The sequence below is a fragment of the Tachysurus vachellii genome, chromosome 5 (assembly GCF_030014155.1).
Source record: "Tachysurus vachellii isolate PV-2020 chromosome 5, HZAU_Pvac_v1, whole genome shotgun sequence".
Lineage (NCBI taxonomy): Eukaryota > Metazoa > Chordata > Actinopteri > Siluriformes > Bagridae > Tachysurus > Tachysurus vachellii.
Window position 1 is genome coordinate 23,770,703 of NC_083464.1, and position 14,382 is coordinate 23,785,084.

The following is a 14,382-nucleotide window of genomic DNA, read 5'->3' on the forward strand; positions in this document are numbered from 1 at the left end:
CTGCATCCCAATAAATGCTACAGTATATATAAAATATATAGCTATATGTAACTTAGCTTATGGCCAATGCTATAAATAAGGATTGGTTGAGTGCAAGGATAGACCCAGACCCCTCTTTTCAACATCTGGCTGAGTGTAAAGACTCATACTAGAGATTTCAGACCTGTTAAAGGAGTTGGATGGATGTGGAAATCGATAGTAAGGTTCATAACAAAAACCTTCGGGAGGAAAGAACGCTGAAACAGTACTGGAAGCACCAAAATGCATTCTCTCATTGACATTCTCAATGTTGGGGTCAGGAGAATGATTTTTCAGCTCTGTTAGAGGATCTAATAATGTATGGGTTCTCGTTGAATTCTCGTCTTGGAACAGAAAATTTAAATCAGGGTCATTTCTCCACTGTTCTAGCAGTGGCAGTGCAGTGTTGTGTCTCCTGTTTTCACTACTGCTTAATTGTACTTGCTTTTGAGGCTCCAGGAAAAAGGGGTACAAAATCTGGCCTGTGCAAGACATTGGTGTTGAAGTTTGAGACCTACTGAAGGCCTGGTGCAGGGAGAATGTCTGGGATTTGGAGTGCTGCTTTGCTGTAAGAGACTCTTGAGACGGTGCTGTTAAATTCCACTGGCTTATCTAAAGGCAGAGAAAACAAAGCTAATGAACTACTACTTCCCTGTAGCAGTATTGTGTTACAATTCATACCAACTTTATTTTAGACCCTTTTGTTGTACTTGAAATGTGTATATGTACAATACTAAGTCTTTAAGTGAAATAATATAATAGTAACAATAATAGTAGTAAGTGAGGCTGGTATAAATTTGCCAATAGGTTTAAGTTTCACAAAGACATTTCGATTCACTTCAATTTAATTCGATTTTATTTATAGATATAGTAAGAAATATAGTACAAAAAGCTTATATTAATAGCTTTAATATAAAGCTATTAATTTATTTATATTATATATTTATGTATATATTAATTTCGTTTTTGGATGATAATTTTCAGTCCATTTTGCAGACAAATGCAGAAGCATGATGATCAGCTTTTTTTTGTATGCTTAGTATTCGGCGGAAACATAGAATGAACCCATTACATCATTACAGATTCCAGACACTCAGAAATCATGAATGCAGCTGTGTTGAAATGTGTGTGTGTGCATTTTGCCCCAGTTTGCACCATCATCCTTGTTATGCTATCAAAATCTTGTGATATGATGCATTTCACAAACCTTATAGCTTACATTTTACAAACCTTGTATCAATTTTATTAATAGACATGAACGTTTCAACTGTAGCCAGTAGCAGTTGCTTTTATTTCTGTGTGTTGGTAGTAAAAGAGCATGTTGTTTGTCTCTGTATGCGCTGTGCGAGTCTGTAACAACAAAGGCATACCGTATCTTTGCATGGTTGTTTTGTGACAAAATTCTGAGGTGAGTATATCCCCCAGGCTTGTTTCCTTTGCCTCTTATTGGCTGCTCCCATGTCCACATTCTCACAATAGCCCTCATTTTGCAAGCGATTATCTAGCACAGACAATAAAAAACACTGTAATATAAACATTATGTGTATATACTAAATGTAATATGACCACTTACTGCAAAGGTGACATACCTGTCTGAAGTTCCATTATCTCTTTCGGTTGATCATCTTCATGTTTTCTTGTATAGCTGAAATACAGATGTGTGTTGTCTAAATATTTTTGCATATCGTTTCTGGGCCACACTTTCTTTGCAGGTTGTGAGGAATGTAACCCCTCGACACTGAGGAGTGACTGAAGCCTGTGCAGGTTGTGATGCAGCTGAGACCCATGTCGTTCATGCAGGTGTTGCAGGAGCACTTCACTGCAGTCTGTCAGCAGAGGGCAGCAGCGCTGAATTGGAAAAGGGCTTAGCTCACGACAGAGCCGAGCTGCGATTCTACTCACCGCTTCATCGTTGGATGAAAAACCAGGTTTACTGTGCAGACTTTCATCTCTCAATGCCCTTATTTTCCGATCCAGTGTGGGTGAAGAAAATGGGACGATTGGAGGACTAGGATTAAATTGTGGCGCATCCACAGGGATGCAAAGTCTTTCAGAATTTACAAAATCAGGTTGCACATCCATTAAAGCAATTGTCTTCTTTGTTTGCTTTTGAATGTGTGCGCTTTTCTTTTTAGGTGTGGCTTTATGGCCATTTGGGGTGACTTTGAAGGATGTTGGAAAAGACTTATGTGCACTATCACTTTCTGATGAAGACAAAATCACAGCTTCTTGAATTCCTTTCTGACCCGATGGGCTTGCAGACCTGGCAGTATTATCAGTAGCTTTTGATGTCTGGTTATACCTGTGATTTTCATCTTCACCGTGCATAGTCATAGGGTCAGTCTCTTCTAAATTAGTCTGTAAATTATGTATTTCCTCTTTATTTGTACATGCAGAAATGCCGTTCTCACTTGTTTCAGCAATCACAGCAGGGGGTGTTGAATGGGGAATTACACAGGAAGGAGAAGGGGAATTACTTGCAGTGGCTTGTGTTTCACGCTTTTCTGTGTGCTTTTGATTTTTCTTTTCCTCTATCAGTCTTTCAATGTCCACAGACCTGACCTCATGGCTGAAGAGGCCTCTGATAGATGTAAGACGACCTTCAGTGATAATGCTTGGCTTCTGTGTAGGAAATGGCTTAGCAAATGGCTTTTCTTTTATGGAACGTTTGAGTGAGCAACTGCAATCCTGACAATCACTACATGGTCTTTTGTCTTTGCTTCGTCTTTCACAGTGTTGATGGTGCTGGTTAGATCTGGTGCTGTTCTGCCTTCGAATTTGGTTTCTTTGTTTGATGGTTTTAAGACGTTTCGTCTTATGAGGCATGCTGTAAAGCTCCTTTGTTTTATTTTTAATACAAACTGAACTGTGGCAATGAGCAGAGTTTCACCTTGGCCTTTCCATTGCTGTTGTTTGGGAAATTCTGGTTGTCAGACAATGTTTATCTGTTATGATGTATCATAGTAGGCATGCTAGTTAAATACACACAAATAAAAATAAATTAGCTGGACTAAGAGATCATTTAAACAAAACATGTTTAACCTGAACACAAAGGTGACTCAAAAAAGTAACATAATGATGCACCCCATTACCAACCACATTTTCCTCCATAATTTACATTTCTATATGGACTCATTGTATATGCACCTATTACATTACATTAAGGCAACATTAATTCACTTTAATTCAATTCAACAATTCCATTGGAACTTATTTGAAAACAGAAAACATCTCATTAACATCTCATTTATTTTCAGTTAACTTCTCATCGACTCGATGTGTAGGTTTCATTAATAATACATTCATTGTTTTTATGTAATATATGTAATAAATAAGTAACTGATACCAATCGCTTATTTAACCACCAATCATGGACCACCTGTTCAGCTGGTGCTGCTTCTTTTACTTCTACTGAACTAGAATGAAAATATTCCATACATAATTTCATTCTCATTCTAAAACTGTTCTCTTTTTTACTCTTACATTCTGTAAATTGACGTTTACTCTTCTGTTTTCACAGCATTAGTCAATATTAATAGCCAGGAACCGACTTTCAATAAAACGTTCAGTGTTGATATTCGGGCGCTAGTCGTTATTAAGCTAGGCTAACTAGCTAGCTTGCAGTCTTAATAGCTTTGCTTCTAACATCCAGTTAATAAATGCGTTTTGATAACAATCCTTTTTGTCGTCAATATGTGTGATCCTACCTCCGGTAAAGTCTCTTCTCGAGCCAGTTGTATGATTTAATGTCGTAAACCAGCCTGCTGTCTGATTTGAGTTAACGTCTACATGCAATTAACCTGAACAACCTGTTACCTGGCAACAAGGTGTTCAAAATCAAAACATTGTTTACTTCGGATTTTAGGATCTTTTGTTTGTATAATGATAGCGGTATATACAATTCTGGAAAAGGGATCCAGTAATAGATATGTTTTTGTATATATTTATGTTCACATTATACTGTCTGTAAGCCTTAAGTCTCATATAGCCAGAGTACTAGTTAATAAAGTAATGCTAGTTAGTCATTTCCCATCGATTAGGACGTCATATAGGTATGCTGGCTAAATTAAACATGATCTCCGTTCAAAATAAGTTGAAACCCGTCCTTTATTTTACTCTGCAAGTTTCACGGATCCTTTGATAAATGAGGTCTAAAACAAACTGAACTAAACAGTAGTAGGCTTTTAATTATTCACAGAGCGGCTGAAACAAATCAACAAACAACGATGAAGCTGTTAAATAAACAACAAATATAGGCGTCGGATTTACCAGACCATTAGAATGCTGTAATTTTAATGCAAATACCATTACCTGCATCTTTTGCACATAGCGCCATCTGGTGGCCAGATTTTGCCACAGCAGAATCGTTCTCATGTGGAACGTAAAATAAAAAGGAAACTGACAAACCACGAGGCAAAACATTGGAAATGGAATACTGGGAAAAAAATGTGTGTATATATATATAATACATATAATATATAATACTTTTTCTTCCGTGTGTGTGTGTGTGTGTGTGTGTGTGTGTGTGTGTGTGTGTGTGTGTGTGTGTGTGTGTGTGAAATACCATGTGTGTCACTTTTAGAGGAACATTTTTTAGATCACCTACATACAGGGCTCTCAGGTTTTGAAGACAGGCAAGAGTGACATCTCCAACCCCCGACCCAAATACAGCAATGGGGGTGTTGTTGTGTTTGGTAATTATCACTTAACACATTTTAACCAAATACAAAGTATTTATTCAATTTCCATTTATTAATTTGTGTTTGTGTGTGTGTGTGTGTGTGTGTGTGTGTGTGTTTGTGTGTGTGAGAGAGAGAGAGAGAGAGAGAGAGAGAGAGTATGACTGGTGTTGTTTATTGTAAGTGTCTGTTGCCTTTTTGGACTCCTTTATCGTATGTAATGTTGCTCCCATTTAAAACAGTTCGGCTCAAGCCCAGCAATTTTTAGGGTCATGATTGAGGACAATGTCCCGTCCAGAGACAAGCACTTTTGTGTTGAGGTTTTGTTCAAACCGACCATCAAAAATACCCTCTCGGCATCAGCATTAGAATGTAGAAGCAATTAAACCGGTCATAAAATGTCAGATATCGTGTGATAAAAAAAAAATAAGACTAGGCCTAGACCAGTGGTTCTCAAACTATTTCGATGTGCCTGCCTTGTATACAGTTCATCCATACCCATGAAACATATTAAATTATACAATGTAGTGCTGTTGATTAGTAGCCTTATTTTTCTGAGATTTAATTACACAGAATTTAGGATAAATTCATTATTTTATAAAATGTCATAAAACTGGGGCCCCCTGGCAGCATCTCGGGGCCCCCAGGTTGAGAACCACTGGCTGTAAACAGGCTGTAAAACTGATTTTTGGGGAAACATTCTCTAACAGCAGTCAAAATGTTATTGTTTGTATCAAGCAAGTTGTGAATTTGTTGTAACATTATAACAGGTAACAGCTCCAGTGGTTTTCTCTGCGGGTGAACGAGGATGATGCTGTACAATTCCAGGATATGCCTTTTTTTCATTGGTTGTTGCGTATATTAAATATATGATAAATAGTAAGTTTTTCTGCGTGACAAATACAATGTGTGGTGGGAGAGCGTGACAAAAGACCGAAATGAATGACTTGAGAGCCCTGAGAATCTATATAATTCACTAGAACATATTATTATTATTATTATTATTATTATTATTATTATTATTATTATTATTATTATCACTCACTCTCACTCATTTTCTACCGCTTATCCGAACTACCTTGGGTCACGGGGAGCCTGTGCCTATCTCAGGCGTCATAGGGCATCAAGGCAGGATACACCCTGGACGGAGTGCCAACCCATCGCAGGGCACGCACACACACACTCTCATTCACTCACGCACTCACACACTACGGACAATTTTCCAGAGATGCCAATCAACCTACCATGCATGTCTTTGGACCGGGGGAGGAAACCGGAGTACCCGGAGGAAACCCCCGAGGCACGAGGAGAACATGCAAACTCCACACACACACAAGGTGGAGGCGGGAATCAAACCCCCAACCCTGGAGGTGTGAGGCGAACGTGCTAATCACTAAGCCACCATGCCCCCCTATTATTATCATTATGTTATTAAATTATTATTAGTAGTAATATTATTACTATTATTATTATTATTATTATTATTATTATTATTATTATTATTATTATTATTATTATTATTATTATTAACCAAGGCAGCGCACATTTGACCTGTAAAAGATAGATAGACCTGTAAATCAATCAATCAATCAATCAATCAATCAATCAATCTATCTATCTATCTATCTATCTATCTGTCTATCTGTTTTGGTCTATGTATAATTAATTAATTATATAGGGGGTTTTACAGATGCGTGATGTGATATTTAACTAACAGTTATTTAACTAAAAGTGCAGTCACAATATAAGGTTTATAAAGAGCGCTTATGACGGAGAATCAACGCTGATCTGGGATCAGGTCCGGGTTCATTAACAATGCAATGCAAATATAATTATTTTCTACTCTGCTAATATTAGAATTTAATCCATTTTCATGTTTAATAGATAGTCCATGCTAACATAAAGGACCCTAACATCTGTTTCTGTGTAGACGCTCAGAGTTCTGCTGCTCACGTCTTGATAAACTTGGTTGCTACGTCATTTCCTGTATTTGGCGCGTCGCTAGTTTGCGGAAGCAAGCGATAGGTAAGAACAATTCCTGTTTGTTTATTTATTTAGTTGCTCTTTTCCTTCATGGTAAATTCGGACAAAATGTCTTACAATTTTGTCATTGCTCAAAACGCTGAAAAAAGGTGATTATATGAACCGAAAGGAAAAACATTTCCAGAATGAAAGGCCTATATATTTACATAAACATCTGGAAATCTCTAGACGTCTCATTTGTATATTATTAACGCCCATATTGCAAAGCCTTCATTTCAATTACAGTCTTCTTCATTAGCTTGTTATCATTTGTGATTTAAAACGTCCTAATTAACTAAAATTTGCATCCCATCAGCTACAGCACAGAGGCAACATGTCCCTGCAAACAGACACAACACATTTAGCTTGATGTTATACGCCCAGGATGGACAAGACAAGCGATACTGATATTAACTGTATACTGCTTTAATCACGGAATTAGGACTAAATTAAAGCAGTGATTAAAAGCTGAATGTCTTCTTTTATCGTTTAGAAAACTGATATAGTCTCATACTGAACAGGGCAAAGCTTTAAGGCTGTGTCTGTGTCTCAATAAGGAAAAATGAAATAGTTAATGGTGTAGAGGTGTTCATGATCACATGAAAACTCATTTATAAATGCGACGAGATTTCTTTTAACCAAAGATATAAAGATAACACCCGATTAGATACATATCATTAAACAACGTTCAAGAAGTTGCCTAAACAAATTAATGTCATATATTAAACTGTAAAGACCTGCTGACCAGCTTTGGTAGTAGTTATAAGGGCAAAGTATGGACATATAATCTTTATTTTTTTATTTGTTCATAGAGTTTTGATTTTTTTTCCTTTTATTTAAAAAAAAGGTCTCGTCAGGAAGCTTTTATTGTCATTTCAACCATAGATAGCTGTTGCAGTACATGGTGAAATGAGACAATGTTTCTCCAGGATCACGGTGCTACATAAAACAAGGACAGAGCTAAGGACGTAGTAAGTTAGTCCTAGATACATAAAGTGCATCTGTGCAACCTGGTGTAAACAGTGCAAGACAAGACAGTGCAAAATACAAAAAAAATACAAGACATTTCACAAAAGACATATTTTACAAAAACAGTGCCGACCAGTGTTAATACCATATGTTCAAACAGTATTGTGTGTGCAGAAATCCTGGAGTGAACACAGTATTATAGCAGCAGTTACAAGACATAATTTAAAGCAAACGACTGAAATGTGAGACAGCATGTGCAAAGAGCAAAAAACAGTGTGCAAAACAGCATTGTGAACAGTTTCATGGATGTATATTGGAATGGTGTGAATTTGGTGTAGGTCTGTGCAGTCCATACAGTTGATAAGTTAAGTAGTACATTTAATTGATCAGATGCAATGTCAATATATAGACAATGGATATTACACATGAAAAACATAACACTCCTTTGTAATGTGCCTTTGTAATGTATTGACTTGTAGAATAATAGTAATGAGCAGCGGAGACAGCAATCCTGCAGCCACCCCCACCCCCTGTGAGGACATACACGGTGATGGACGATGGATATCACTGGTCAGTTTGCATATTATACATTCCACTTACATAAAACCATACATATTCAGTGAATTGTACACTATGGACTTTCTGTTCTAAAGCAGACTGGTTTTCATTTTATTTAATGATGTTTTACGTTTAAAAATGATGCACTTCTATTTCTCTGTACAGCACAATCGTTTTGTGTCTGACAGTAAAGGAAAGGAACCGGACGTGCTCTTTGTTGGAGACTCTCTTGTCCAACTTATGCATGAGTTTGAGGTATGATTTATTCTTTTGACTCAGTTACACAGACGAACAATTGTAATTAAGAATGTAAAACGTGCACATTTGCTTATTCATGAACATTTTGTTTGTAGTGGTTTGATGCCGATATGATGGCATACTATAATAAAGAAATGGAACATGAAATTTTACTGTTGTGGTTTATAATACTGTATAATGGGTCTTTTTGATGATGTTTAGACTCAAACCTGTAATCCAGTAACATATTTTTATCATTCAATGAATAGTAAGTACCATTATCAGTACCAGGTATTAACAGAGTATACCAGAATATTTATGCTGGGTCACATTTATTTAGTGCTCTGGTACAGTAGGGGATTTTTAACACTTTAGTACGTGTGTGCCCTATATATATTTATTTTTAAATATCACCTCAAAATGTTTGGCCAGGGGTAATGCTGTGGTCACTGAGTAAGTTTTCAGTGTATGCATGCTGTAATAGATTGCAAAGCCATTTGATATCATCTGCAATATTTCCTTTGCAGATATCAGTATGTGCATATTTGATAATAAATATTGTTAAAAATACTTAACATAATTGCAAGTAATGAAAGCTGAGATCATGCTGAGCTATTTTAAAGAGGTATTTTACATGAGAAGTGTCAGGAATCCAGAGTGTTTGTTAAAGTGTGTGTAAAGGGATTTTTGTGATGACTGACAGCTTATTTAGGGTTTGACCGATCATACTAGGAATATAGAATTGCATTAATCTAAGGCTGAGGACTACATAAGTGTACTTTGGGTCTTCTCAGTGTTGAAATATGGGCAGATTTTAGGGCTTTTTTTTTATGATCATTATCGTCCCACTTGCATTTCATTTTTTAATGGAACAGAGTTAACAGTGATTTACTGTTAATGTTATGTGCAGAAACAAAAGTGTCTATGCCATTTAAGAAGAGGTTGTGGATACAATAATAGTGATTAATACAGGAAGCTGGACACAGAAACCATAACGTGCAATGGCTGCTCAAATCAGAAATGTAGACAAGAATAGGTCAAAGAGCACTCGGCTGCTTGTTCATTCTCTTTTTAATGACATAGTATGGTTCAAAATGAGGGACTTCCACATGGAAACAAGAGACAGGACACGAAAAAGGAAAGTATAGCTGTCATTTTAATGCGCTGACTGTTATATGGTATAATATAGTTTAACTAAAGAGAATACACCACACATATAGTGGTTACAACACATATAGTGTTGTTTTCATTCATCCTTTCATTCATATTGTGCATGAATGTGTGTGCTGTTGAAAGGTGTGGAGAAAGCTCTTCTCCCCACTCCATTCTCTGAATTTTGGGATTGGTGGTGATGCAACACAGCATGTCCTGTGGAGACTCACTAATGGAGAACTGGACCAAATCTGCCCCAAGGTACAGCCTCACAGATGCAACATTGCCGAGGTTGCTCATTGTAGCCAGACATTTTTGCTGAGTCATAGTGATTAAACTTACATAATTAAATACATTAAAACACACTTCTAACAAACACTAATATACCACATATTTATGTTCAATGTGCCAGAATGTGGTAGACACAAATGTTTCACAGAAATATTTGTTTTTTTTCTCCTCTCCATCTAGGTGGTAGTGTTGTGGGTGGGCACGAATAATCACGGTCACACCCCTGAGCAGATCTGTGGAGGCATCGTGGCCATTGCTAACGTGATCAACAATCACCTTCCTCAAACTCACGTTCTTGTACTGGTCAGTTTATTCTTTTAATATCTACATCACATTCTGCATCTTAACATAATGAACTACAGCTATACTGTAGGTGTAGTTGGATTGTTATATAATTAATCAATGCTGTATCTGAAGAACTAAATACATTTAAGATGTAGATTTTACAATACTTAAAATAGAGGCATATTTTTATTTTATTTGACATACATTTAATTTACGTGATAAAACATGTTCTAACTTATTTTGTTGTTGACTGGTGCAGTCTCTTGTGTAATTTATAATCTTCACTGTTTTCAGTAAATAGAGCTGATTCATATTGCACACATCCCCCACACACGCACATCTATTTACACACAAATTCACACCTAGGGGCAACGTAGCACTGTTTTTGGGAGGTGGGAAGAAACTGAAGTTGGACACACAGAGAAGAAACTCTACACACATACACATAAGATCAAGATAGAACACTGCCAACATTTACCACTGTGCAGCTGTGCCCTTAAGGGGACACCTATTTGTCACAGTTAAGATGGTAAAAAGGTAATTTCTAAGTTGGTATTTTGATCTTTCTTTTTGTACGTCATCTTTATTAGGGTGTTTTGCCGAGAGGGAAGAGTCCGAACCCACTACGTGAGCGTAACGCACAAGTGAACACCTTGGTGCAGGCTGAGCTGGCATCTCTCTCCTATGCCTCCTTTCTGGACGTGGATCCTGGTTTCGTTCAGTCAGATGGCTCCATATCTCATCAGGACCTATACGATTATCTCCACCTAACAGCACAAGCCTATCAGAAAGTGTGCCAGCCGATTTACACACGCATTAAAGCTCTGCTAGGTACACACGCACCTTGAGTGCACAAAAGCAAATAAGTCTTCATACATTATTGTAGACATGTATCCTACATAAAGAAATTATCAACGGCAAAATACATGCACTTGCATTAATACTGTTACGGACCAACGTGTCACAATTTACACTAGATATAGTACACTAACACATACATACTATACATTGATTTCAGTTAATACATTATGCAAATAATCTGATCATTGTGTTCACTATAGTTTGATGCTGAAACTACCACAAAAACTGCCACTTGGTTATTTTTGTTGATCCCAAGCAAAATCAAAAAAATTTTTCCAGGAAAAGATGTTAGCTCACGTATACGGAAAGTTTGTGGACACTGAACAGTTAACAAAAAGCAGCGGGTTGGGTTTCAAATGAGTCATAGTTAAGTCAAAGCAATGAATAAAAGCAGCCATTCAGTTTAAGACCTCACAGTGAACCTCTGCTCACACAACATAAGAATTTTAAGTACACGTATATTGAACTTTTTTTTTCTGAAAGCACTTATGATTTCTTTGTTTTGTACAATGTTTATGTTGGTTTGTCGTAAATGCATAGAAAGCATTAGTTAGTATCTGTCTCCTAGCTGTATGTTTGAGTTGGAACATGTATATAATTTCTTTTCTGCAAAGTTTACTATAGTAAAACATACATTTGACATGCGTACATAACCCCTGCCACCTGACAGTACAGTTCTCTGACTCCTGTCTGTGAAAGAAACTGCATTACCTCTGTTTAACTGCTTGGTTTTTCTTGCCCTGGCAGACCTGTTACAACTACAGAAAAGTCACATTCTGCTCAGGAGATCAAATAGATCAAATGCATAAGAGCAATGGAAATGTTAAACACTATACTGTGACACATTTATGATCAATGCTTCTTGATGAGAATGTAGTGTCATCTTGCTTTTTCTGCCTTTTTCGTAAAGAATCCTTTGGTCACTGTTCAAACCTGCTGGCCTGTGAAGAACAAAAATCTCAAGAGCTTCCTTCAATAATTCTGGCCAAATCTGCGACTTAACACTGCAATATGTAAATGCCTTCTCTCTTAAATTGCTGTATTAAAACCATGGATTCAACCAACTGGGTGTCTTAATTAATGCATAAATGCAGACTGTTCCTTTTTTGGCCATAATGTTATAGCAGTATACTACTACTACTTCTACTTGAACTTTCATGGAGATACATGTAAATGCATTACAAAGCTACAATGTCAAGAACAGCAACTTTTTGTAATTGTATAATTAGCTTATCATGTGGCACGTTTTCATAATGTTCACATCAAACAGAATATGGAGTATTATTACAGTGATTTTGTCCATGGTATGATTGTTGGAACCGATGGGAAGGTTTCTGTGTTTCTGTGAACATCTAACTGATGATCTCTTGAGATTTTCACACACACCAGTCTGTAGAATTTCCTCAGAATGGTGCAATAAAGAAAAACACAGAATAAGCAGCAGTTCTGTGGACAAACGTCTTGTTTATGAGAGAGGTCAACAGAAAATGGTTAAGCTGATTAGAAAACATACAGTAACTTAGATTACTCTGTACGACTGTGCTGAGCAGAAAAGCATCTCAGAATGCACAACACAATTCAAAACTTGAGACCACGTCAGGTTCCACTTCTTTCAGCCAAGAACAGAATGCTGAGGCTGCAGGGGACACCAAACTCACCAAAGATTAACAGCTGAAGACTAGAAAATCTGTAGCCTGGTCTGATGAATCAAAATGTTTGTGTCCAACATCTTGTGTAATCCATGCCATGAGTCATAGTTGGTTTTGATGCTCAAAGGTTAGATAGTCGCAGAACAATTGGGTCAGTGGCGAGTGTCAATTGTTATGATGAACCTTTTGGATTATTATGAGGAAACAGTGGATTACAGTTATAGATGGACTTTACTGTCACTGACAGAGCCAAAGGCATGATAGAACAAGACATCTTTATTGTAGCACATCCAGAATATCAAATCCCCAAATGGAAGAAGATTGATGTGATGTGCTTGGAATTCTAGTATATCTGTACATCTCAACATGTCAAACCAAGTGCTAAATGCTGGGCATGTAGAGTTACAAAAGGGTCTTTTTTCTTATACATCAACTGTTAAAGAATGTTCATGGCTGGTGATGTTCAATGCTTTCTTTTTTTTTGTGAGGTGAATTATGATGTGATTCCAAAGATATCATGTTCCGATAAATGATGTTGAACAAAAAAAATGCTTACAATTTGAGGCTTTTTCCAGGTTATGGAAGACAGAACTCTGTCTGCAATGGTGTTGTGTTTCTAATCTTTTACATGATTAAAGTTTTGGGAATGATGAACGACAAAGACAAACAAGACCACTTTCATTTCAAGCCAGCATAAAAATAAAAAATGAAATGGAATTAGAAAAGGAAAGAACTTGGCATTCTCATGTAAATATAATATGGACCTATTGTCCACATGTCAGCTTTGATTTGGCTTCTCTTACAGCGTGCCCAGGCATGGTGCATGAAAGCAGACACCAATAGCTTCTGTGTATAAATACTGAACTGCTTTACTTTAACACACAGTAGATTGCAGTCTTTAGCAAAAAGTACCTAAAAGTTAAAAGTTGAAAGTGAACATTTTTGAGAGAAGATGAAATCTGTGATGTTTCTATTGGTCTTCACTGCCATGGTGGGCTTCAGTGTTATTTGCCAAGGTACTGTACTTGTGTCTTATACACTATAACTACTGTATATGATATAAATTACATAGGATAATGTACCTTGTTGATCACAAAAAAAAGAAACGTTTGCTCATCTGCTCCGATTGTGCTCTTTGCTTTTTTTGTCTTCACAGAGGTTATTGACTCGCAAGTATCAGACACAAGCTGTAAGTTTGTTACATTCAGTCATTTCATTAATAGCCTGTGGTTGTGTTGAATTAAAATTTCTTACAGTAACCAAAAGATGAATGAATAAATAAATAAATAAATAAATAATATATATATATATACATATGTGTGTGTATATATATATATATATATATATATATATATATATATATATATATATATATATATATGCATATACATATGTATATATATATAATTATTATATATAATTGTGTGGAGTTTGCATGTTCTCCCCGTGCCTCGGGGGTTTCCTCCGGGTATTCCGGTTGGCATCTCTGGAAAATTGTCCGTAGTGTGTGATTGCGTGAGTGAATGAGAGTGTGTGTGCCCTGTGATGGGTTGGCACTCCATCCACGGTGTATCCTGCCTTGATGCCCAATGATGCCTGAGATAGGCACAGGCTCCCCGTGACCCGAGGTAGTTCAGATAAGCGGTAGAAAGTGAGTGTTT

At 36.8% G+C, this 14,382-nt stretch overlaps 2 protein-coding genes across 2 annotated transcripts; one reads left to right on the forward strand and one right to left on the reverse strand.

Moving 5' to 3' along the window:
* Nucleotides 1–69: 69 nt before the first annotated feature.
* On the reverse strand, nucleotides 70–2,893 carry LOC132846049 (uncharacterized). The gene is made up of 3 exons (XM_060870563.1): nucleotides 1,608–2,893; nucleotides 1,389–1,519; nucleotides 70–630 (listed from the first exon to the last, which is right to left on the reverse strand). The coding sequence occupies exons 1-3, from the start codon at nucleotides 2,842–2,844 to the stop codon at nucleotides 70–72; spliced, it is 1,929 nt and encodes a 642-aa protein (XP_060726546.1). The 5' UTR covers nucleotides 2,845–2,893.
* A 3,710-nt stretch (nucleotides 2,894–6,603) lies between these two features.
* On the forward strand, nucleotides 6,604–12,136 carry pafah1b3 (platelet-activating factor acetylhydrolase, isoform Ib, gamma subunit). Its single transcript, XM_060870655.1, has 6 exons — nucleotides 6,604–6,722; nucleotides 8,168–8,258; nucleotides 8,412–8,501; nucleotides 9,780–9,896; nucleotides 10,107–10,229; nucleotides 10,802–12,136. Exons 2-6 carry the CDS (start codon nucleotides 8,178–8,180, stop codon nucleotides 11,057–11,059), a joined length of 669 nt encoding a protein of 222 aa, XP_060726638.1. The 5' UTR covers nucleotides 6,604–6,722; nucleotides 8,168–8,177; the 3' UTR covers nucleotides 11,060–12,136.
* The last annotated feature ends 2,246 nt before the right edge of the window (nucleotides 12,137–14,382 follow it).